The sequence below is a fragment of the Penicillium mononematosum genome, assembly GCF_028829835.1.
Source record: "Penicillium mononematosum strain IBT 11891 chromosome Unknown utg000003l:1.0-8172316.0:1.0-8177699.0, whole genome shotgun sequence".
Taxonomy (NCBI): domain Eukaryota; kingdom Fungi; phylum Ascomycota; class Eurotiomycetes; order Eurotiales; family Aspergillaceae; genus Penicillium; species Penicillium mononematosum.
The window spans coordinates 4,381,517-4,405,548 of NW_026643273.1; the positions used below are offsets into that span (position 1 = coordinate 4,381,517).

At 48.8% G+C, this 24,032-nt stretch overlaps 10 protein-coding genes across 10 annotated transcripts; 5 read left to right on the forward strand and 5 right to left on the reverse strand.

Annotated features, from left to right (window-relative positions):
* Positions 1 to 890: 890 nt before the first annotated feature.
* Positions 891 to 1,130, reverse strand: N7519_006667 (uncharacterized protein; the record flags this gene model as incomplete). The annotated part of the gene is made up of 2 exons (XM_057293443.1): positions 891 to 994; positions 1,049 to 1,130. 2 exons carry the CDS (start codon positions 1,128 to 1,130, stop codon positions 891 to 893), a joined length of 186 nt encoding a protein of 61 aa, XP_057148254.1.
* Positions 1,131 to 2,094: 964 nt separating this feature from the next.
* N7519_006668 (purine and uridine phosphorylase) lies at positions 2,095 to 2,502 on the reverse strand (the record flags this gene model as incomplete). The annotated part of the gene is made up of 1 exon (XM_057293444.1): positions 2,095 to 2,502. One exon carries the CDS (start codon positions 2,500 to 2,502, stop codon positions 2,095 to 2,097), a length of 408 nt encoding a protein of 135 aa, XP_057148255.1.
* A 484-nt stretch (positions 2,503 to 2,986) lies between these two features.
* Positions 2,987 to 6,155, forward strand: N7519_006669 (WD40 repeat domain-containing protein; the record flags this gene model as incomplete). Its single annotated transcript, XM_057293445.1, has 7 exons — positions 2,987 to 3,032; positions 3,826 to 4,651; positions 4,711 to 4,805; positions 4,865 to 5,268; positions 5,335 to 5,815; positions 5,865 to 6,004; positions 6,072 to 6,155. The coding sequence occupies 7 exons, from the start codon at positions 2,987 to 2,989 to the stop codon at positions 6,153 to 6,155; spliced, it is 2,076 nt and encodes a 691-aa protein (XP_057148256.1).
* Positions 6,156 to 7,247: 1,092 nt separating this feature from the next.
* Positions 7,248 to 8,636, reverse strand: N7519_006670 (ATP-dependent RNA helicase eIF4A). Its single transcript, XM_057293446.1, has 4 exons — positions 8,597 to 8,636; positions 8,291 to 8,545; positions 7,333 to 8,226; positions 7,248 to 7,279 (listed from the first exon to the last, which is right to left on the reverse strand). Exons 1-4 carry the CDS (start codon positions 8,625 to 8,627, stop codon positions 7,260 to 7,262), a joined length of 1,200 nt encoding a protein of 399 aa, XP_057148257.1. The 5' UTR covers positions 8,628 to 8,636; the 3' UTR covers positions 7,248 to 7,259.
* Positions 8,637 to 8,869: 233 nt separating this feature from the next.
* Positions 8,870 to 10,438, forward strand: N7519_006671 (SF3a splicing factor complex subunit PRP9; the record flags this gene model as incomplete). The annotated part of the gene is made up of 2 exons (XM_057293447.1): positions 8,870 to 8,959; positions 9,017 to 10,438. 2 exons carry the CDS (start codon positions 8,870 to 8,872, stop codon positions 10,436 to 10,438), a joined length of 1,512 nt encoding a protein of 503 aa, XP_057148258.1.
* Positions 10,439 to 11,212: 774 nt separating this feature from the next.
* N7519_006672 (uncharacterized protein) lies at positions 11,213 to 13,697 on the forward strand (the record flags this gene model as incomplete). Its single annotated transcript, XM_057293448.1, has 10 exons — positions 11,213 to 11,628; positions 11,678 to 12,019; positions 12,079 to 12,218; positions 12,272 to 12,472; positions 12,526 to 12,634; positions 12,684 to 12,838; positions 12,891 to 12,995; positions 13,057 to 13,153; positions 13,217 to 13,371; positions 13,435 to 13,697. The coding sequence occupies 10 exons, from the start codon at positions 11,213 to 11,215 to the stop codon at positions 13,695 to 13,697; spliced, it is 1,983 nt and encodes a 660-aa protein (XP_057148259.1).
* A 439-nt stretch (positions 13,698 to 14,136) lies between these two features.
* N7519_006673 (ATP dependent DNA ligase domain protein) lies at positions 14,137 to 17,374 on the forward strand (the record flags this gene model as incomplete). The annotated part of the gene is made up of 2 exons (XM_057293449.1): positions 14,137 to 15,287; positions 15,337 to 17,374. 2 exons carry the CDS (start codon positions 14,137 to 14,139, stop codon positions 17,372 to 17,374), a joined length of 3,189 nt encoding a protein of 1,062 aa, XP_057148260.1.
* Positions 17,375 to 17,559: 185 nt separating this feature from the next.
* Positions 17,560 to 19,847, reverse strand: N7519_006674 (anaphase promoting complex subunit CDC23; the record flags this gene model as incomplete). The annotated part of the gene is made up of 4 exons (XM_057293450.1): positions 17,560 to 18,671; positions 18,730 to 18,913; positions 18,963 to 19,686; positions 19,747 to 19,847. The coding sequence occupies 4 exons, from the start codon at positions 19,845 to 19,847 to the stop codon at positions 17,560 to 17,562; spliced, it is 2,121 nt and encodes a 706-aa protein (XP_057148261.1).
* A 496-nt stretch (positions 19,848 to 20,343) lies between these two features.
* Positions 20,344 to 21,458, forward strand: erg20 (bifunctional (2E,6E)-farnesyl diphosphate synthase/dimethylallyltranstransferase; the record flags this gene model as incomplete). Its single annotated transcript, XM_057293451.1, has 2 exons — positions 20,344 to 20,463; positions 20,535 to 21,458. 2 exons carry the CDS (start codon positions 20,344 to 20,346, stop codon positions 21,456 to 21,458), a joined length of 1,044 nt encoding a protein of 347 aa, XP_057148262.1.
* Positions 21,459 to 21,723: 265 nt separating this feature from the next.
* On the reverse strand, positions 21,724 to 23,446 carry N7519_006676 (inorganic phosphate transporter; the record flags this gene model as incomplete). Its single annotated transcript, XM_057293452.1, has 2 exons — positions 21,724 to 22,413; positions 22,466 to 23,446. The coding sequence occupies 2 exons, from the start codon at positions 23,444 to 23,446 to the stop codon at positions 21,724 to 21,726; spliced, it is 1,671 nt and encodes a 556-aa protein (XP_057148263.1).
* Between the last annotated feature and the right edge of the window lie 586 nt (positions 23,447 to 24,032).

Below are 24,032 nucleotides of genomic sequence, written 5' to 3' on the forward strand. Positions count from 1 at the left end.
AGTAGGCTTTGTAGGAATGTTCGTATGATTGGTGAAACTGAAGAGGACCTTGGAGACTGAAGATTGTAGAAGAAGCGGTTTATATATCCATCCGACTGACATCATCATAATGGCGTCACTGGAGGAATCATGAGGACAAGATGGAAGTCAGGTGATTTCCTTGAAACGGTGAATTTCCATTAATTAATATTAATTAAAACGCTAACCCTAATCCGGGATCGTTTCGTTAGTATGAAGACGGACACTCCTGCCAAATGAACCTTGGAGGAGATCCGAGAAGGCTGAGGTGCTTTTCCCACATCTTTCACCTTTACTCCAACCTGCCTCAAATCACTTCCATAACCTGCCCGACTGGTGCCCACTCTACAGTATGGCAGACCCACATCCCGAGTTCAGTCATGCGCGTCCGATACCGTACATTATCCAACCCTCAGAATGGCTGGCGCAACTCAAAACCTTTCTGCAAACCGAATTCGGATAAGCACTACTTATAAACGTGGAAGCCCTTATTTGACTCTACGAGAATGGAGACCTAAAACCACGTCAGGAAGGAGAAACCCCAATCGGGTGTTAGTACAGCTATCATTTTATATATATTGAAAAGTTTCTAACATTTATCTTAGATCCTTCTCACTTTCCTCTCACTTTCCTCTTATATCGGGAGCTTTCAAATGGCCCAGTCTGTGGCAGAAAGCTTCCCTTATTCGAATATTGTCAGGATGCACCAGGTATATCACAATCTGAGCTATATCAATAAGGGCTTAGGGTTATTAACTAACAAAAACTAGTTACATGCGCGCATTAGGCTACCACGAGAGTTTGACACAAGGGAAGAACAACCAACTCACCAGTTCCTCGTCTGTAACGACGCCGGAAGTTCCCTTCTTACCTTATTTCGCCATGATCTTAACGCCCTCGGGTTCAATCTTGCCTAACACGGTGGAGCCTTGGGAGGCCCAGCGACAGTCCGTACCGCTAATGGCGACGTTGTCCTCTATACATTTGATGTCGACATGCAAATTCTTACTTCGACCCTTGTGCCACTCACCCCTTGGTTTCGCGAAACTGCTGTCCTGAAACCAGATACTCCTGGGGAATACCGCCTCCCAGGGGCCGCTATACGCAACCATTTATTTTTTTGCAACAGCTCCCGGTAACGCCAATCTTTATGTCGCGCAGAAGGTCGGGATCATTCGAAACTTGCCTGCTAGGCCTACCTGAGTTCTTTTCCTTTTTGTTTAATTATTTTGTATGTAATAGTGCTAGAAGTGACACTTTTACTCTCTTTTACTCCGATCTTGTAGCTCTTTGTTTAATATTATAACTCCACGTTTGTAGTATCTATAGGTATAAGGTGTAGCGTTAATACTATATACCGCTAATAGTCTTATTATCTTACCTCTGATTATTATAGATATATAGATTCTCACTTCTACCTTTATAGCACTTACCCCTTAGTTTTGAGAAACTGCTATTGTGAAACAAGATAGAATCCCACCTCTTAGGGGCCCGTTATGTGTAACCAATTTCTTTTTTCTTTTTCTCTTTTTTTTTGCAACAGCTCCGGGCAATGCCCATCTTTATATCTTGTACAAGAAGGCTGAAATTATTCGCAATTTTCCTGCTGGGCCTAGCAGAGTCCTTTTGTTTTATTTGTTTTATGCCATCGTAGGGCGGATGTTGCTTATTGTATTCTCGCCCCTATATGGAAACAAAGCTTTTCATCCAATATCCACACATCACCACTTTTATAGATGGTTTGACATGAAGCTTGCTATCCTATAAAAACTTGGCAACGCATGGAGTTATATGAGACGAAAAGCTTCATGTTGGGGCGAACAATTTACATTACACTATGGAGCGGTGCAACGAGTCAAGAACCAATCATTAAAGCATCAGCCTAAGCCTAAATGGGGGGTTTGGCAGCTGGCGTCCATACCGCCGCTGCGTAGACATAGCTCTTTCTCATACGCTTGTTGCGCCAGTACCAGCGCCGGCTGGGAATCTAGTCGATGAGGGTGATCCTTAGCTAGAGATATTTTTTGCACTGCAACCACATGCTCGTATATCTTGGTTGCCTCGCCGACATGGTCATCATTTTCGATATGCGACGGCAAGGGCTTGTAGCGCCATTAGTCGCTGAAGGTGCTCCTCAGCTAGAGACTTCTCTTGTGGGGTAACGGCATGCTTAAGCAGCTTGATTGCCTTGCCGACCTGCCCACTGCCTCGATATGCAACGGCGAGGAAATGCTGTAATGATAGTCGGCGGGGGTCCTCTTTAGCTAGAGATCCTTCTAGCAAATCGTTCAATTCACTTAGCCAAAAGGATGCTTCTCTAGCCCGACCGTCAGCCAAAAGGCACCTTGAGGCTTTGTAGACCGGGTTCGGACCTTGCTTGGAGCGCTGGAGATCGACTCTCTTAATGAGATCTAGGGCGTGGGGCATATACGTGTTCCACAAACCGCGATTTGTATAGTCATGGTCAGGGAAGCTACGTTCCATTCTCTCGAGTGTCCGGTTTGTCCAGTCTAATAATATGCCTTTGCTTTCTAGCCAGTTCCACATCACAAGATGGACGAGCCGATGATCCGTTGCCCTACTAATTCCCTATCCATAATACATTCAGTCTAGACCTAGTACTATACAGTGCGGACAACGATATGGAAGCGCTGGTGCCTGACCAAGAACGTGCCCTAGTGATAGTCAATCGAGTGTGACTCTGTAAGATCGATAGCCAGTTGGATTTCGAGCCTTGAGTAGAGCTTCGCCTCTCCGATAATGTCCTAGCAACAACGTTCTTACTAGTAGAATATAATGCGGTAAATAACTATAATTATTAATATTCGAGGATAGAACACTCCATGCTTATACTTGCACGCCTCCTAAAGCTCGCCACCGATGTCTATACGAGATATAAACCTCCCGTGCTATATATAGCCCCGGAGCCTTTTAATTTCGCCAGACTGGAAGACTTCTCTGCTGGTCTATGGCATTTTACATCTCCAGCATCTACAGGATATACCTGCTCCAACGTAACGGCAACTTCATCTAGAGGTAACCAAGATCTCCAAATGTGTTGTAGGTTACCTTCTATGGATAATTTTTCGGTAGAACAAACGGAGGGGAATATATAACCAAGTTGGTCGCACCTTTTTTTCCGTAGTTATAGGCAGGTTTTATACAAGTCGTATAAAGATCATTGATATAAATAGCGAAATTCTCCTAGGCAGTGTAAGTACATAGTAGCTCTGGAGAGGTCCACGGTGTTACGCTGTAGATGGGGTGCTTTTCCGCTGGGCTACCCAACAACCCAATCTTGTTTTTTTGTTCTTTTTGTTCTTTTGTTCTTTTTTTCTTTTTATGTACCATTTGAACCATTTGACATTTGACATTTGTCTGATATTTAACATTCCATATTTTGATATTCGGACTCTCGTTGCTGTCTGGAGGTGGTCGGTTCTCCATCTCTTTATCTCTCTCCTCTCCTCTCTCCCCGATAAGCCCCAACCAGTTCCCAACTCAGAGAGATCATTACAACCGCCTGATTTCTTAAGATCTACAGCTCTTTGATCATTTGTTACATCTGTGACTATTAGCTCAAGCTAGTGATCATCCATTTGACCTTGTGACATCTGCATCGCCCCTCTCCAACGGAGCTCCCGGCGATTACTTATCGGACACCCGCCACCGCTTGAGGTCTGCTCACCTGGTTCTTCCAAAGAGCCAGGGGATTGGGCAGATCTAAAGATATTGTCGAACTGGCTCACCATTCACCACACCCCTTTATCACCTCCGACCACCCTGATCCTCCTTTACCCAATACAGCTCCTGCCTCGGTAGGCAATCCCGGCTCCCAAACGTCAGAGTTCCTGTCCGCATCCCAACCATCCAGTTCATCTACCCCTCGGCCCAACCGCCGCCGCCGCCTTTCGAGCAGCCCGGATAACCTTGGTCCCTCATCGGCAGGGACCGGACACCTTCCACAGATAGCACGTGAGACTACATCTCAGAACTACCCCAGCCATCTTCCTGGCCGACCGGACGGCCGACCTCCTTCCCCCAAGCGCAGGCGCCTGGTAATCATGCGTCCCGACGGAATATCAACAGAAAATGGCTTCGTAGACGCCTCGGACGAATCACGTGCTTCGACATCGAGGAAGACTGGCTTGAACGGGCAAGCGGCAACCAACGGGAGCTCTCAGACAAATGGCTCTAAAACGCCATCCCTATCTTCTACCTACTACGGCCACAACCGGGAGGAGGTGACGCGGATTTTGATACAGAGTTTATATGAGCTGGGTTATAATGGGTCGGCATCACTGTTAAGCTCGGAGAGCGGCTATGAACTGGAAACATCAGGGGTCGCAACGTTCCGGAGTGCGGTGTTAGGTGGACGATGGCTAGAAGCCGAGAGAATCCTGATTCAATCGTTTCGAAATGCCGGGTCACAACAGGTCGACAGGAAATCCCCACAAGAAGAGACCCTGGTATTATCAGAGGAGGCCGATAGGAACGAGATGCTATTCTATCTCCGGCAGCAGAAATTCCTCGAGTTGCTAGAAGCGCGTGACCTAGCTGCAGCTCTCAACGTCCTTCGCCAGGAACTGACGCCCTTGAATTTTGATGTTGAGCGTCTACACGCCCTATCAAGGTATTGCCCATCAATAGGTATCTATAGAACAAGATTTGCTTACCAGTTATTTTTGTTAGTCTCCTTATGTGCCCAACGGAGGTCTTACATGCCCAAACGGGATGGAATGGCTCCGTTAGCTCGTCTCGTGAACGACTTCTTGGCGAGCTGTCAAGTGAGCTTGATCGAATCTCCAATGTCTGTGGTGTAACCGGGTTGCTAATTCAGCCGCAGAATCCATTTCTCCTTCTGTGATGATCCCGCAACATCGCCTGGCCATCTTACTAGACCACGTCAAGCAGTCTCAGATCAACAACTGCGTTTATCATAATACCGCCGACCCTCCGTCGCTCTACTCGGACCACATGTGTGATCGAAACGACTTCCCATTAGACGTCATTGTGGACTTGACTCAGCACTCGGATGAAGTATGGTACTGCGAGTTCTCTCACGATGGCTCCAAGCTTGTTACTGCAGGAAAGGACCATAACGTGCTCATCTATAACACAATCGATTTCAGCGTTATTCACAGGCTTACAGAACACGAGGACGGAGTTGCGTTCGCCAGTTGGAGTCCAGATGACTCCAAACTAATTACTTGTTCGCAAGATAAAAAGGCACGCGTATGGAGCGTTGAGGTAATAATTTCTCCGGTCCCATGTAAATCCATAATAATATGCTAACTCGAGCTGTGCATGGTTTAGAGCGGTCGTTGTCTGCTTACCATCAACCACCACCGTCAACCGGTGACTGCAGCTGCCTGGGCAGCAGATGGTGAATCTTTTGTGACAGCCTCTCTCGACTCTGAATCCCAACTCCGTCACTGGAGCATGCGTGGTCAGCCTCTATACACATGGAAAGGCGGATTCCGTGTACAGGACTGTGCCATTAGCGCCGACGGACGACGTCTTGTTGCTGCCGACACAGAAGCGAAGGTTCATGTGTACAACATGCTTACATACGAAGAAGACTACTGCCTTCCAGTGCCGAGCAAACCGACCTCGGTTTCTATCAGCAAAGACTCGCGGCACGTTCTTATAAACCTGGCTGAGCACGATATCCAACTAGTTGACATGGAAACCACTGCTGTTGTCCGTCAGTTCAAGGGACAGAAACAAGGCGAGTTCGTCATTCGCAGCACGTTCGGGGGAGCAGCTGAGAACTTTGTCGTCAGCGGAAGTGAAGGTGAATATCCCAACATATCATTTCTGGTATCGTTACTAACTATTTCCAGACTCGAAAGTCTACATCTGGCACAAGGAAAATGGCAACATCGTAGAGACTCTGGATGGGCATATCTCTGGATGCGTGAACTCCATATCATGGAACCCGGCCGACCCGGGAATGTTCGCATCGGCAGGCGACGACAGTGCAGTAAGGATGTAAGAATCACTTTTGTCCTCGTCTCGCATTCAACAACACCGCTAACTTAGATTTCTAGCTGGTCTCGAGAGGGCAATCGATCCCGTCCAGTAGGACCAGTTCAACGCAACGGGATACCCTCAAATGGCTTTACACGGACTAGCGCATTGAGGACAACATCCGCTTTCTGATATCCATGTACTGCACATCGACGATGACTACCCCAACGTCGCCTGTGCAGTTTTGATCCTGCTTGTTGGCTGTCTCTATTTAGTTTCCCCACGATACCGTATTTGATCGAGGGAACATACTCGGAGCTTTGGATTGAAAGACGATAAACCTGCTGTCTTGCAAAGTTTTCTTGTTCTTCTCGGATTCTCTTCTGTGTTCTCGCCTCAACTGCCCGGCATATCCACATCATGCTGCCTTGCGCATATACATCACTCGAGTCCCCCTTTCACTCCTTATGCTGATTACTCTCTGCAACTAGCATCTATTTCTTTCAATACAGGAAGCTGGCGTTGGTCCGTATCTTTCTGGGTTTTTAGGAGTACATATCTTCTGTCCTTGGTCCAGTCCTTCGGTTTTGCTTTTGGGGGGGCTTTCTTAGTCATCTCTTATTCAATCGTTTTGTTGCAAGTCTCTGATTGAATCAAATCTACTATTTATATTCTCGTTCCTATGTAAACTCCGATCTGGTAGTAACTAGCGCAGGAATAGAGTAACAAACTTGTTGACGTGCCTCAATTGTTTCTTTTTCCTCAACTACTGATTCAATTTATGTCGCCAGACTAGAAGGAAGACTTACGGCCAAGAAGCAGGGCTAAATTGTACAAAAGTAAAAGTGATTCCATCATTCATGATTCCTAGGGTCAAAAAGTAAAAAGAAGAAACTCCAAACATAAAGAAAAAGTCCCTGCTACTTAGGCCGGAGGCCCGAAATTTTTGGAAATAAGCAAAATCGTAAACACCTGGGGTGCGTAAATCGGCTGGCATTTTGGCAAACTATCCCGGATTGTCAGCACTGGATGGTAAGTGAGTGGCAGTCATTTACTTACTGAAATATGTTATTATCCCTTTCCTCCACGCTAGAGCTGGCCTTGGATTTCCTTCGAACCCATTGTGCCGGATTCCGAGTCGTATTCAATCAGCAATGCGAGCAAAATCCACTTGCAGAAGACCAGAAGGAACGAAGCCAAGTCGCTTTTGGCGTAAGGAAAGATGTTACAGTCACAAGCCACCCGAGGACCTTAACAGGCAATGGGGATTATGAAAGCAAGTCCGCAACTGGAATAACATCATTAGCATAGCAATAGAAAAGTCGTAGCTGAGAGGCTTACCGTTCATTGGCATTTCATCAATTTGGGTCGAGTAGTACAACTCGATGTCGCGAAGGATGCGGACATCATCGCTGGTAACAAAGTTGATGGCCACACCCTTGCGGCCGAATCGTCCAGATCGACCAATACGGTGAATGTAGTTCTCACGGTTGGTAGGCAGATCGTAGTTGATAACAAGAGAGACTTGCTGAACATCGATACCACGGGCCCAGACATCAGTAGAAATAAGAACACGAGAATTGCCCTGACGGAAGTCTTGCATAATACTATCACGCTCCTTCTGAGGCATCTCGCCGTGCATACTGGAGACAGTAAAGTTGGCTTCACGCATCTTGTCGGCAAGCCAGTCGACCTTTCGGCGGGTGTTGCAGAAGATAACAGCCTGGGTGATAGTCAAGGTATCGTACAGATCGCAAAGTGTGTCGAACTTCCATTCCTCCTTCTCAACGGCAATGAAGTATTGCTTGATACCTTCCAGTGTCAACTCGTCACGCTTGACCAGGACACGGACGGGGTCAGTCATGAACTTTGTGGTCATGTCCAAGACATCGTATGGGAGGGTGGCAGAGACCACAACGACCTGCGTCGCGGGAGGCAGGTAACGGTAAACGTCGTAAATCTGCTCACGGAAACCGCGGTTAAGGAGCTCATCGGCTTCATCGAGAACCAGCATCTTGATATGACGTGTGCGTAGGTTTCGGCGCCGGATCATATCGGCCACACGACCAGGAGTTCCCGAGACAACGTGTTGGCCGTAGTCGAGTTTGCGGATATCTTCACCAACGTTGGTTCCTCCAATGCAAGCGTGGCACTGGACGTTCATGTAATCACCGAGAGCCATAACGACGGATTGAATTTGGGTTGCGAGTTCACGGGTCGGGGAGAGAACCAGAGCTGTTACAAACCAGATCGTGGTTAGGATAGGATAGGATCAGATTGAACCGGGGAAAAGGCATACCTTGGGTCTCGCGCACAACAGTATCGATAATCTGCAAGGTACTGATCGCGAATGTGGCAGTTTTACCAGTACCGGACTGGGCCTGGGCAATAGTGTCGCGACCTTTGCAGATTTGTACAATCGCACGAGATTGCACAGCCGAAGGCGATTCGTATCCGTAAGCGTAGACTCCGCGAAGCAGACTTTCCTTCAGGTGCATGTCCTCGAAGGTCGGCGCGACCGTCACCTCCTTGGAGGTGTTGAACTCCATGCGCTCTAGTTGCTGTTAGCATGGTTCATCTTGCGCCAAGTTTTGGAACCACATACCCTCCGCGCGTCTGTCGATTCCGTCCGCCATGATGTAAATGTTTGTATTTCAATGTCAGACAATAAATGATATCGGGATTCACGAAGAGTGAAGCCTAAAGTAAGTGAGGTCGACCGGCCCAACTTTTCGCGGTGGAAAGGTTCGGGTCACATGACCTTCCCGCAAGTTGGAGCTGCCAATTGCCAACGTCTTTTGCGATCACCACGAAACTTTGTCAACACTCTTTGCGCGCCGATAAAAATCAGTTCTTGCGCAGCAGACATATTGAAAATATGTTGCTCGAAGACCAACGGTTCATCCACGAGGATCTAGAGCGCCTGGAGCAGGCTATCGCTGATCGCGTGGCGGAGGAGCCCCGAAATGTGAGTATGCCGCCGAACAATGTCAAAGTCACGTTTTCTAACTTTACTATTTGTCAGGCTCGAGGCCGTTTGGCTCGCGACCATGAAATCTCTCAGTTTCTAGACAGAATTGAGAGCCAGTCCCAGCGACTCCTGGAGATCTACCAGGATGCCGATGGATTGCGAGAGAAAGAAGTGCAGTCTATTTCAACAGGCGACCAATTCGAAGAGTTCTACAAACAGCTGGGTGAAATCAAAGATTACCACAAGCGCTACCCCAACGAACCGATCGAGAACCTCGAGCAAGCATACAACCGCGTTCAGCCCGGCGAAGGAGAGGCTCCCCGCACCGCAATCGACAATATGTTCACTGGCGAAGAAGGGTTTGGACAGTATCTGGATCTCACCATGCTTCATGAAGATTACCTGAATCTTCCCGGCGTCAAGCGCTTGTCCTACGTTCAATATCTCGACATCTTCGACTCCTTCACACCGCCCGCCTTGCCAATCAAGCGCAAAGACAAGCTTTCCGATCGCTACTTCAACTATGTTGGCGACCTTTCTAGCTATCTGGAAAGTTTCATCAAGAGAGTTCAGCCATTGCAACCCCTGAACGATCTTTTCGCCAGCTTCGAACAGGAATTCGAAAAGCAATGGGCTGCGAAGGAGGTCCCGGGCTGGACAGAAGAAAAGACTGAGAATGGTACATCCGGCCCAGCAACCGAAGGGACCGGCGAGGGCATTTGGTGCGCGGATTGCGAGAAGGAATTCAAGAACGAGAACGTGTACCGGAGCCACTTGACCGGCAAGAAACACATCCGAGCGGCAGAAGCCCGCAAAGCAGCAGGCACATCCGATGAGAAACCATCTGCATCCCAAGGCACGTCTTTGGCCCATAGCCTCAAGGAGCGCGCAGTTGCACGACGCGAACACCAAATTCGATCCCTGACGAATGTCCTGCGCGAGGAGCGACAAGCGACAAGAATCAATGTCGAGCGCCGACAGGGTATGACTGAACGTGAACGCCAACTGGAATGGGAGGCTGTGCAGGCTGGGCTCGACCACACAGGTCCCGAGCCTCGTGCCGGCGAAGAATCGGAGGAAGAGGACGAAGAGATCGTTTACAACCCGTTGAAGTTGCCACTGGCATGGGATGGAAAGCCTATTCCCTTCTGGCTCTACAAGCTCCATGGCCTCGGTGTCGAATACCCATGCCAGATTTGCGGAAACTACACCTACATGGGTCGACGAGCATTCGACAAACATTTCTCTGAAAACCTCCACATCCACGGATTGAAGTGCCTCGGTGTTACCTCCAACTTCAACCTCTTCCGTGAGATCACCAATATCGATGAGGCCCAGTCGCTTTGGGCGCAACTGGAGAAGGATAAGAAGAAGGAGAGAGAGTCACGCGATAATGTCGTTCAGATGGAGGATGCAGAGGGTAACGTTATGCCCGAAAGGATCTACTTGGATTTGCAAAAGCAGGGCATTCTCTAGAGGGGGAGGACTTTTTATTTTTTTTCTCTTTTTTTCTTTTTTATCTCCGGCGTCCTTGATTCATACAAATGGCTCGGTGTTCGGCGAATGCATAGTTTTTCAACCTCGTTCTGGGGTTTGAAGTGGCTTATGGGCACAGATTTGTTATTTTCCACAACCCTACTGTAACGAATAAAACAAAACACCCGTCAAAATTTACAACGGGAGTTCGTATCATACATATGTATTCTTTTCGGCACGAGTCCGTGACAAGTATGGCTACATTCCAGTCTCAAGCCTGTAGTTTCGCTTGGCACGGTTATATGTGTAGAATTAATCAGTACTCCACATGGAGTACGGGTTATACCTACATATGTAGATATGTAGGTACCTAATAGGGCAAGTAGGACCTCGTATAAAGATCCGATTCCGTCAGATCTAGTTTGGCCTTCCCGACGACCTAAATTCTACCTTGGTCATGTGTCTATTTTTACTGTTCGAAGGCATGTTTTTGTCACATTTTCTCCCCCGAAATTAAAATATCCTTATGTTCATATCCATCCTCTGATGATCTATGATCTACGCGAGGATTGGGCGTAAAATCATGAAAGGAACACGCTAAAAATCCTCCACCCGTATTAGTGCAGATACGAGGTCGCCAAGGACAGCCTCGAAAGTCAAAGCGAGTACTATGTCCCGCGAGTCTGCATGCCACGGATATAAGAAAATGCATCATCCAGCTACATACTCTGCATTACCATTCCCCGTACTACCTCGGCTCTAAAGATATCTGCAATGGATCCCCTTTCTATTGCCGCTTCTTTGGCTGGTCTCATCACCATATCAACCCAGATCGTCAATATCATCCACACAGTAAACACAAAGAACAATAAAGAGCTAGACTCGCTGTCCAGAGAGGTCCACGCTGTGAGGGGAATCCTATCGCAGATTCAACAGATTGTTCAGTTCCAGTCCGCCAAAGCCGCCAAGAACTCAGAATGGCTTAATGCACTCAACACTACTTTGGATGACTGTGGTGATACGTATCTACAGCTGGAGAAGTCCTTGAAAGGACTGGTATCAAGCTCAAAACTCGAAGCACTCAAGAAGAAAGTCAAGTGGACGCTCAAAGAGAAGGAGATTCAGGACTCATTGAGAAAGGTCGAGAGCTATAAGCTTTCGCTGGATTTGTTATTGTCTGTTCAAACGAGGTATGTAAACCCAATGCTCGATACGGGAGTTACTAACAAAAGTCAAAAGTACTACAACGACGAAGATTGAAGATGTGGTGGTTCAACTTCAGAAGAAGTTACTTCTCACATCGCCCGCCGCCCCCGCGACTCGGACACCTCTGTCGTGGAGAAAGAAGCTAGCGGGTTTCGAGGCAGACCCTGCAGACCCTGCAGACCCTGCGCCCTCGCAACTAAGCGATTCCGAAGACGCACCGTCAGATGCAGAGAGCTCCAGTGCCGGTGTTTCATACATCATCCCAGGGCCAAATACCACCGACTGGACTAATCCCGGCATTTTCGGTATAAACCAGGACGAAGGCAAAGATGCCCCCGATCTCAACAGTCCAGGGCTTGTTCGCATATGTGAAATGTGAGATATCCACCGCATTCCTACATGTATCCATCCGCATCGAACTTATCACTGTTCAGATCTGTCGGAGAGAAGAAAATCAGCCTCTTCTGTAGCTGGGAGAGAAGTCCAGCGAACGAGATGATGACGCCTATTCGGGCACATATTTTATTCAAAGGCCCTACACCCGGAGATTTATATTTCATGCAGCTGGAAGAATGTAAGTCTTTGTCCATCTATTCTATCTACTTGTCTAATACTGACATTATGCAGCATCGACCGAGCGCTTTGTTGTCCCAGTAGGGAAATCCAGTCTTATTATTGCGCAATGCAACTTCAAGGGTGGCGTGTGTCCCCTGAGCGAGCTTGACAGACGCGATGATAATGACCAGTTCCATCTCGCACTTGAAGAATTTGCATTGAAATCCAAACCAGATTCTCAACAAGTGCTCGTAAATTTCGACAGTGTCCAAGGTAGGTGGAATGGGTAAGTTAGAATGTCTGGAAGACTTACTCATGTCGGTTAGATCGAGAGAAATTCTTGGGCCATCTCTATGGTATCCGATATCTTCAGCGCATGGATCTTCCATTTGCCCTTTCCAACGAGTTCTACCATCATTCATCCTATATGAAAAGGTATACCTGAAACACCCCGTTGATATATAAGACCTGCTAACTCCGGTAGGGTTTCAAACGTGCAAATAGGGTACTCGGATGGGACTGAAAAGTCATACATCTATCCCTATCTATACCTCGATTATCCTATAGAGGGTGAATCTCTCATGCTCGTGTGTGGAACCAAACCACATGACGAGAAGGCGGTGGTATTCAAGGAAAACAGTAAGCGACTTCCAAAGATCAAGCGTGAGATGACCGAAGCTGACAATTACAGTCCTTGAACTCGATATTCAGATAGTGGGGTCCGAAGCGGTTGTGTTTACTAACCAGGATGGGAAATCCATACATACCATATCAGCAACTCTCGGCTCTCTGGACGGTGAGATAATGATATACCACTAGTTAAGTACATACTTATTACTTCGCTAACTGGATGATAGCGCTTGTTAATTTGTATTACCGCCTGCAAGACGCCATAAGAGAATGGAAATCAATGGGAGCGAAAGGCATGGATGATTTCGAGACTAAAGCCGAATGGTAAGTTGCGCTCCTTGGCAACAGCTCTTTGGCGAATATTGATCTTTTTTTTTAATAATGCAGGCGCGTTGGGAATCTCGAGTTCCTTAAGGATTCTATGGATATTACATGTTCCTTTGACAAAGTTCTCGTTGTCGTTAAATTGGACCGTTTCTTAAGACGAATGAAGATGGAAATCTCGAAGAAGGATTCACAGAAGATATTGGCCTCCTGTCACGGTATGATCATTACATCCGCACTAATTATCTTCTGTTCAATATGCTGACCTCCCATCTATCCAGTCATGACTTCATCTATCCTGTTCTACAAAGAGCACCTGAAAAAAGCGTCACCAGACTTCTTTATTGATCCTGTCATGCAAGCTGGTTTCTGGGACTTGACACGTGGGACTGCTACTGCCGACAATTTCCAAGCAGGACAGGTGAGGATTCATGGTGCCAGGTCAGCGCAAATATGTTATGAGCTGGAAGAAATTGTTGAAAATTGCAAAAGGGATACCGAAGATGCACAGAAGAAATTCTTGAAAACGCTTGGGAGTACATAGTCACTTCTCTTCATGTCTTGCCTTTTGCTCAGTCCTGTTCATATATCCCAATATATTCATGTTGATCTCTTTCTGGCACACCAAATGCGCCTGATCGTTTATGGTCTTACTGCTGTACAATGGATCGAGTAAGAGGGTTTACAGTTCGCTATTTGAGATCAATCATACTAGTCATATGTTTTATCCTTGGAAATTTTAGTCTAAAAATCCTCAAGATGACAAGGATTCAGCTGTCTTTACATCGTCACCCCGATCTACTTCGTATAGTTCTCCATATGGGGCTAAAGTGGTCACGTGCACACGTGTCATCGCTCTTTCCTCTTTTCGCGTTCGGACGGGTCCTCTCGGGAGTCTCGAGTTTTGGCCGACTTGGCTGTACCTCAAAAATTATCCCACAATTTCATGCAGAGTCACTAGGTGACTCACGTGGATATGGGCCATGGGCTTCAAATTCACCTTCTTGTGTGATCTGTTGACCAGCCTAGATGACAGCAGAACGGCCAAGGCATCCACGGTGGCCAAGAATGATAATCCTGATATTAGAACAGTCGCGCAGTGGTTCTCTCGACATGAACGGACCATTCATAACGCCAGCACAGACCGTGTGGCGTTGCTCTCGTGCATGTTCCCCGAAAAACGCACGGACCGAGTATACTGGCTGCAAGCTACGCAGCTATCGAGAGTTATTGGCCGCTGCTTGGGCTTGGGATCGTGCCGACTTTCCGAACTCAATAGATGGCAAAGACCTGGTGGTTCTGATCTCGGAAGGTGTGTCGAAATTGTCATGCGGCAAGCCGAGAATTACATTCCAGCCGGCCAGGAGTTGTCGGTAGAAGAAGTCGATCGCGCCATGGCTATGATTGCATCACGCTGCCGCTTCTCTGGCCCTCATGCCCGCCGGAATCGTACAGCTGTGGATGTTGAAGAGACCTTATCAAAGCTGTACCGTCGATCGAGTAGCCGCGATGCCAAATGGCTCACTCGCATGATTCTCAAAAGCTACTCCCCCGTCGTTTTCCCAGAAAAGTACACCCTGAAGAAATTTCACTTTCTTCTGCCGCAACTGCTCCAGCTTCAGAACTCCTTTGAAGGGGCGTTGGAGATGCTCGCTTCAGACCCAATAAACCACTTCCCTCCGAACCCGGATCCCCAAACAGCCAAGAGTCTTAGCACCATTGCTCTACAACATATGCGTCCTCGTCCTGGTATCAAGGTGGGACGACCTGACTATTACAAAGCTCGGAGTATCAAACATTGTCACCAAATGGCCAATGGTCGTCGAATGAGCATTGAACGGAAATACGATGGTGAATACTGTCAGATTCACGTCGATCTCTCTAACAAGTATACCCCCATCCAGATCTTCTCCAAAAGTGGCAAGGACTCGACCGCCGATAAAGATAAAATCATACCTGTGATAGAAGAAACGCTCCGCACTGGATTGCCTGACTGCAAATTTGCGCACCGATGTATCGTGGAGGGAGAGCTGCTTGTATGGAATGACCAGAATTGTGACCTGATGGACTTTAGCAAAATTCGAAGGTTTATTCCACGATCTGGCATTATGATTGGGGTTGATAATGATTCTCCGTAAATCACGACTCCTTTAAATAATAGGACTCTATGCTGATTGATACAGGCCGCAACCGTACGAGCACTTGATGATCATGTTCTTTGACATTCTCCTCCTCGATAACGACGTATGCCTTGCCAAGCCGCATCGGGAAAGACGACTACTCTTACAACAAGTAGTAAAGACCATCCCAGGCCGGGCGGACCTTGCCTATCAGGAAGTTCTGGACTTCAACCGACCTGATAGTTACCATCGGCTCGAACGGAGTTTCGAGAAAGCAATTACTAAACGTTGGGAGGGATATGTCTTGAAGGCTTCTGATGAGCCTTATTTTCCGACATACTCTACTGATACGGATCATGTGTGTGGCCGGTGGATCAAACTCAAGAAAGATTATATACCCGGTCTTGGAGACACATTAGATCTTGCATTGGTCGGAGCTAGCTACAACACGCGGGACGCTCCTGATCTGGGAAAAATACAAGGGCTGAAATGGACTCACTTTTTTGTTGCCTGTCTTCTGAACCCAGACCATGTCAAAGAGCGCGGTGATTTGCCGCGTTTCCGAATCATTGATGTGATTAACCGGCATTGCATGAGCATTCAGAACATGCAAACCCTCAATCAAATCGGCGAGTTTCATGCACGTCAACCTGAGAATTTCGAATGGTTTCTCATTGAGTACGGGCACCAGGCCCTTCCCCTTGCAACAACCTTGTTCAAGCAGCCCTTCATCGTCGAAATGCTGGGCAGTGGATTTGAAAAGCCGTCTGGTGCGAGATACTCCACACTTCGATTTCCTCGGATTTTGAAAATCCACTCGGACCGAACACTGGAAGAGTGTACGTCATTCCATGAACTGCTGCTTTCGGCAGAACATGCCCGGGCTGTGCCTGCGGATGAACTTGAAGAACGCGAGAAATGGGCAAGACGCCTCGAGGCTTGCAGTGGACTTAATCAGTATATTGTGCGATCTCCAAGCCCAGAAGCGACTTGTTCAGACACCGACGAGGAAACCCATTCCCCGTCATCCCAGGTTCCCCAAGCCACCACTACTTCTGAAGAAAGTTTTATGGACGCACGTCCATTGATGGAAGGGCTGCGTGAAGATTCGATACGAAAAGGGAGCCATGGTAATTCATACAATGACTATCCTCTGCCCCTACTAGTCTACGTCGATGAGACAATGCCTCCCACGCAAAATGATGAAAACCCTGTTGTTGAGAATAGTGTACTCGTCGACAATGAGAACCTGTCGTCTCGTCAACATTCCAGCCAGAAGGAAGGAAAGATCGCGTCGCAGAAATCTTCGGACTTTTTACATCCCGTGCGGACAACCAGTTTCATATCCGCACACGAGCACTTTCAACAGTCACACGAGTCGCAGGAATGGCTTCCGGATAAGCCATTGGTGCCAACATCATCCAAGCACAAACGCAAGATGTCACCCCAATCTCCTTTGACGACTATCCCCATATGGACGCCTGAAACATCACTGGGAAGTTTTACACTCCCCAAAATTGATGAAGAATCCAACGACGATCACGAATATTGTGATTTGGATGAATTTGTTGAGTGTCTCTGCTCTGATGAATCTGCTTCTTCCCTCCGACAGTCCAACCCTTATGCTGCATCACAGGGGACAGGATATGGCATTGCCCTGTTTGATCCCAAAGCAACTCAACTAGGGAAAGAAATGCATCGTCTCGCCAAAACCCTTTCCAGTTTCGTCGATACTGGAACAGGTCCACTGCCCTCCATAGGAAGCATATTCTTTTTGGGATCAAGCATGCTGGAACATGATCTATGCCCCGGTGACCTTCGTTTCTGTTTGCGTGATACATGGACAAGTATCGGACGTGATCATTTCTATGGCTGTCTTTCATGGAGTCTCAGCAAGCGATCTGATGGCATATCCATGGGAAGAGAGCAACTACGCTCTGATTCGGATCGCCGTCGTTGTGACACGCCAAAGGAGCCACCAGAGCACGGAGGCTCTGGACCAAGGAGCCCATGGATTGAGATGACCTTTGATGAAACTGCCATTGCTGTGTTGGGCGAGTATAGCTCGATCGAACCTCTAGCTCATGTTTTATATAGTTGATACCCATTTGCTTTTTATGAATGACAATCATACTAGACGTGAACACTTCATATAGAAGCCGCTACTTCACCGCTTGCATTGCCTCTGCGAGGGTCTAAAATCGTAGCTATTATATAAAGACCAGTAAAAGCCACGGATGTTTCGCTGTCATGATAATCCATACATATCTCATTCAATCGATGTAATTAGGTTGCACCCTCCCTTCTCGCCCTAACGTCCCTCATCAACGCCTTGGCCTCCTCCACTTCAATTCCATCCTGACACAACTCGCTTGCTAACTGGTCGGCACGATCAAGATCACCGTTCCGCGACGCATATTGAGCCAACCACAACCGTGCCTTGGATGTAGTCGCTGTAACACCGGTACCGTTCCATGTCTCACTAACAATGGAGTCATCATTCTGCATAGCAAATGACTCAGCCTTTGCGCGAGGCTTGCGATTACGGCGACGTCGTTGCGGCAGATCAAGCTCTTCGTCTCCTGAATGCTCAATCTCAGCATCGCTTTGAAGGCCATTCTCCGAAGTAGAGGACTCGTCGTCATCTGGGTTTTCATTGGCAGGAGCACCAGACTCCTGTTGGAGAGTGAGTTCCATGTATGCAGCGGCCTCCTCTTCGTCGCCGAGACGTTCGTACAGCGTCGCAATTTGGTGCAGTGTTTCTGGGTCAAGGATCTTCCGACTGCCAGGGCCAGGGCTTGCGCCGGTTCCCGGTTGTCCGCCGTCATCTGGTTGTAATGATCCAGCCACCAATGCACGCTTTAAAGCTTGAATACTCTGTTCTACTCGGCCCATCTTTGCGTAGCACGATCCGACTGCCTGCCACATCTTTGGATCGTATGGACGTAGCGCTGCGGCGCGCTGGTAGTAAAACAGGGCGTAAAAAGACATATCCAAGACTTCGTAGGCTTGTCCGAGACCGTACCAGGCGCGGTAGTCCTTACGATTGACGTCGACAGCTCGACGGTACGACTCGATGGCGGTGTGGGTATTCTTCATCTCGATGTATTCATGGCCCATGAGGGTCCATGCAGATAAGAAGTTCCGGTCAAGGGTGAGGGCACGTCGGAAGTACATTACTGCCTTCTCATGCTCGGATTTCAATGAGTAGTAGTTACCCACGACACAGCAGGTTTCTGGGCGGAATTTGTCGGTGGCCGTTGCGACCTGAGCAATGAATGCGAGTTGAGGTCGCTGGTCCATCACGTAAAGGATGTTCGAATAATGATCCAGACTGTCTAAGCGGTGAGGTGATGTGGCCAGAATGCCTTCGAAAATATGGGATGCCTCTTCGAAGTCTGCATGATATTAGTTCATGAATCAACCACGGGTTGAGTCGGAGCCAGGGCATTTCACCTTTTGAGTGATATAACAATAACGCGTGTTGTGTTTTGAGGAATGCGCTTTCTGGGAACATTGACTGCAGCTCTGAGAGTGACCTGTAGGTGTCTTCCGTGGCCTGGTACAGTTCCTGGCTGCAGTAGACGTAGAATATTAAGCTCATGACGTTTTGTGGCAGAAGTTCGAGGATTTGTTTCAACTGGTAAAATTAGTATCGACTGAAGGAAGTTCTGATGGGAATAACTTACATCTTCTGTGCTGCCCAAGAGGTCGTTTAGCTCCTGCCAGGCACCCCAGTGGTATGGGTTTAGATGCACACAGCGGATCAGCCATTTCTTCGCCAGCTCCTCATTCCGTCCTTTTAACAAGACCACAGCATACAGATACTCCAACCATCCCTGTCCCCTATCATCCAACCCCTGCGCGGTTCGTTCAGATAACCACCCATCTAAACCTCTGGCGAGACCCGGCAACTCTCGATTGACCGCCATCCCACCATCTGCTGGACCTAACACCATCTCCGTTTCCTCTTCCTTGCGCTTTTCACCGGCTAAATATTTTGCGTACAGGGCGAGGAAGAGCGATTTCTGACTGAGTTTTGGATATGGATTTTGCTTTATTTGGGTCTTTTGTGCCTTTGAGCTTTGAAACGGTGAAGCTTTATCCTTGCCCTTGTGTGGAGTCAGCGATGACCTCGGCTTAGAGTTCGGCGAGGTAATTGACAAAGGAACGGGCGGTGTTGTCGGAGGGAGGAATACGGCCGCGCATCGGTCATATTCACGGGTATCGAAGTAAGATTTGGCCAGCAGGTATTTGTAGGACTCTTGCGATTCAAGGGCGGCTTCTACTGGGTCGCGCACTTGGAGGTAAGGGTTTGTTGGTGGTGCAGGAGGTTCTGAAATCTCCATGGGAGACTCGAGATCGGTGTCTTCATGATCTAAAGGCCGGAGGGAGTCAAGCATTTCAGCGGCCCTGAGTTCGTCAGCATCATTAGCACTCCAGGACTATCCAAATCAAGCTCGTAAGTCGTACCATTTTGCCGATTGATAGAGACATCGCTCAGAGCACTTAATTGCAGCATTTTCCAGCTGGTACATAAGCTCCCGGATCCCATCATCCATAGGTTCTTCCATGACGAGAGTCTTTGCCGCAAATAGGCAGTGGAATGTTCAAACACAGCTTTGTGGCGCCGATGGAGCTTTCAGTATATCAAGACGTTGTGCGACAATTCGATTTCATGCTTCTCCTAGTTGAAAGAAGCTCACCGAGCAGAGGTTCAATTGCGACTCGACTTGCGAAGGTCCGGTGGTGTAAATAAATGGTCTTGGCCCTCGCGTTGTTGATACGGATGAGACAGCAACCCGCGTACTGGGAAAGAACGAGAAGAAGAATAGTAGAGATCTGGAGCAAGCTATAGCTTCTCACAAATTCGAAAATAAGGTGAAGATCGTTCAATGGCCTTGAGGAATCCACGTCGTCCTCGGGTTGCGCCTGGAGAAACCACAACACAACAAACTGGGCAAACAAGACAAACAGGACAAACGGTCCCTCCGCGGGGAAATGGTCCTTTTATGTTGGGAATGTTTTCGTCCTTCCTGTCAGCTCATTGATACTGTACCACTTGTCATCATGGCTTCTACTACCAAGCGCGCCGACTTCGAGGCTATTTTCCCTAAGTTGGCTCAGGATATCCTTGACCATGCAAAGCGCTACAACCTCCCTGACAATGCGCTTGAGTGGTTCGAGAAGGTAAGCAACCCCTCTTGACTGACTGTTCTTGAGGAAAAGGTCATGACTGACACCATTATCTGGCTCTGTAGTCCCTCAATGTCAATGTTCCCGGCGGTAAGCTCAACCGTGGCCTCTCGGTCCCTGATACCGGCCTTGCTCTCCTGAAGCAGCCCCTGACCGACGAGCAATTCGAGCACCTCAGCATCCTGGGTTGGATGACTGAGTTGCTCCAGGCTTTCTTCCTGGTCAGCGACGACATGATGGACTCCTCTATCACCCGCCGTGGCCAGCCCTGCTGGTACCGCCACGAGGGTGTCGGCCTGATCGCTATCAACGACGCCTTCATGCTGGAGGCGGGTATCTACCTCATCCTCAAGCAGCGCTTCCGCTCGCACCCCGCCTACATTGACATGGTCGAGCTCTTCCACGAGACCACCTGGCAGACCGAGTTGGGTCAACTTTGTGACCTCATCACCGCCCCCGAGGACAACGTCAACCTCGACAACTTCTCCATGGAGAAGTACATGTTCATCGTCACCTACAAGACAGCATACTACAGCTTCTACCTGCCTGTCGCTCTGGCCCTTATGTACCTGCAGCTGGCCACCGAGGAAAACCTCAAGCAGGCCCATGACATCCTCATTCCTCTTGGCCAATACTTCCAGATCCAGGATGACTACCTCGACAACTTCGGCGACCCAGCCTTCATTGGCAAGATCGGTACCGATATTCAGGACAACAAGTGCTCTTGGCTCGTTAACCAGGCCATCCAGCGCTGCACTCCCGAGCAGCGCCAGCTCCTGGATGCTTCCTACGGCCGCAAGGACGCCGCTGAGGAGGCCAAGGTGAAGGCTCTTTTCAACGAGCTTCAGCTGGAGAAGGTGTACAAGGAGTACGAGGAGAAGGTTGTTGGCGAGCTGCGCGAGAAGATTGCAGCCGTCGATGAGTCCAAGGGCCTGAAGAAGGAAGTCTTTGAGGCTTTCCTTGGCAAGATTTACAAGCGCACCAAATAGATGATCATACTCAGTTATTTGTTTAGAAAGATACCCGTCGTTCGACTGGATCGTCACGATTAAAGGTTATACAACGTCTATGCACAAACGCGAACATGTACGGCGATAATCTTTTCTTTCTCGTATTTACTAATTTACCTTTTGCTTTTCGGGTATAGTTATCAAATATAATAATATGTGAAATTATGATCAAATAGTCATCTATTACAACACGTTCTGTTCGTGGCCAAGCAAGGCCAACAATGCCAGGAACCAATAAACTTATCTACAGGTGAGGAGCATTCAATGCCATCACACAAAGGAGACCCGAGATCAATCCAGCACAAGGCAAAGTCAGAACCCAACCACCGAAAATGAAGCCAAGCTGCTTCCAGTTGACGGCTCCAAGGTCGTAGTTCATGAGAGCGACACCCATAGATGATCCAGTCAAGCACTGAGTAGTTGAGACTGGGAGGCCTAGCCTCGAGGCCAACATCACCGTGATAGCAGCCCCCAATTCTACACTGAATCCTCTCGTGGGAGACATCTGGGTGATCTTGTTTCCAAGGGCACGAACAATGTGGTATCCGTAGAACCAGAAACCAATACCGAGCAGCAGACCGGCAACAACCAGGAACCAGACGGGAGTGGGAGCTTTGGTGTTGACAAATCCAGAGTTGAAGGTACTGTAGACAGCAGCCCAAGGACCAACAGCGTTGGCCACATCGTTAGAACCGTGGGCAATGGACATCATGATAGCGGAGACAACTTGGCAGTAGGTCCAGAGATGTTCGACGCGGTCGTCGTAGCGGTTGGCACGTGCGTGGATGGCGCGCAACTCAGCGGAGTCGTGTGTAATCACATCACGTGTAACACCCTGAAGGAGCACATACTTGATGTAGCCCCAGGCCTTGCGGGGGTTGAGCCAGGAGAGTTCGCGGACGGGGTCGATGAAACGTTCGACGGGTTCGGGGCGCTTCTTGCGAGGCTCGGCGCGGGGGGGTGATCTTCTCCTCGTCCTCACCGACGTGCGACGAGTTGGACATCGCTGTAATCTCGGGGGTGGGCACGATAGAGTCTGCATTTGAGGTGACCTTCTCCTTGTCTTCGTTTTTGTGGCCGGCCTGCACTTCACCATATGCATCTTCGTAGTAGTTGGCAACGACCTGATCGCCCTTTCCGGGGAAGTAGAGGGGAGGGTTTTCCGATAGCAGCAAGGGGCCGAGGGGGAGGTGCCAGAATCTGACGCGGGCGTCGTTCTTGATGAGACGGCGTTTGAAGTAAGGAATGAAGAAAACATAGCCAATGATGAGACAGCCGGCGAAGACGCCAATAATAATACCGACCGCCTTGCCGGCACCAAACTCTTCCAGAGAGGGGGCTGTAGGGGCTTCGATGACGATGAAGAGGGCGAGGATGGCTCCGGTAAAGGCAAGGTAGACTGGAATCATACGCATGCCACACTTGAAGGAATCCGCACGTTCGAGGACACTGTACTTGAGAGTACCGAAGATGATAGCCGAGAACGCAGCTGCGATGAGAGGGGCAATACCCCAAGAAGCAGCGATCTGGGAGACACTGCCGTCGGTCCATTCCCAGGTGATGGGAGCCTGGGAGGCGAAACCAACACCAATGAGGGCACCGACGATAGTCTGTGTTGTCGAGACGGGCCATCCCATGGAGGTGGCGAACATCAACCACGAAGCGCTACCAATTTCGGCACAGCCCATGGCCAACATGAGCGCACCAGGCTTACCATCGAAGCGGTCGATTCCGATGATTCCGTTCTTGATTGTATCGCTGACTCGCTTACCCAGGGCTACTGCACCAATGAACTCGGTGAAGATAGCCAGGACACCGGCCGTGGCCATGTTGAGGGTCTGGGCCGCGACCGAGGTGGCGTAGGAGTTGGCGACATCGTTGGCACCGTTTCCGAAGGCACTGAAGACGAAAGCGATGGTGGTGATGGCCAAGATCCAGTTATACTTCGCTGTTGCTGCGGGTGCCATGGCGAAGAATGGGATGGCTGTGTTGACCACACAACAAGGTAAATGTGAAGGATGAGAAAGAAAGGAATGGATAGTCGTAAGTCAAGCAAATGCAGATTTTATGGTATCCTTATACGAACTGCAAACTTGCCACGACCCTTGCCAAGTGCGGCTTGTGATACAACCTTTTCTTGAACCTAGCCCGATCCATACTGAGTTCGCCCTGCTCATTTCACCCGTAGCCCATAATACAGATATCATTGACAGCGTGCACCTGATACGCAACTGTCATTGGCTCATCGAAAGACGAAGTTCGCTCATGACCAAAGACGGGCGCGAGGTGACGCCAAGATCTGCGAGCGGACGCCAAGATCGGGCCAACCACGTTTCCTGAGGATGATATGTTCTCGATGGATTATATGGACCAATCATAATCCGTAGATTTGCACGTTCTCGGGACCTGAGCTACCATTGCACGCTTAATAGAGCTTGACGTGGGTTCAACCTTGGCGCCGAGAGACTTGGAAGTCAATGTCTCTCGGCGGACGACGCACAGCCTAGTCTTGGCAGCATGTCACTCTGGCGAATTTGTGGGCAGTTGTGTGAT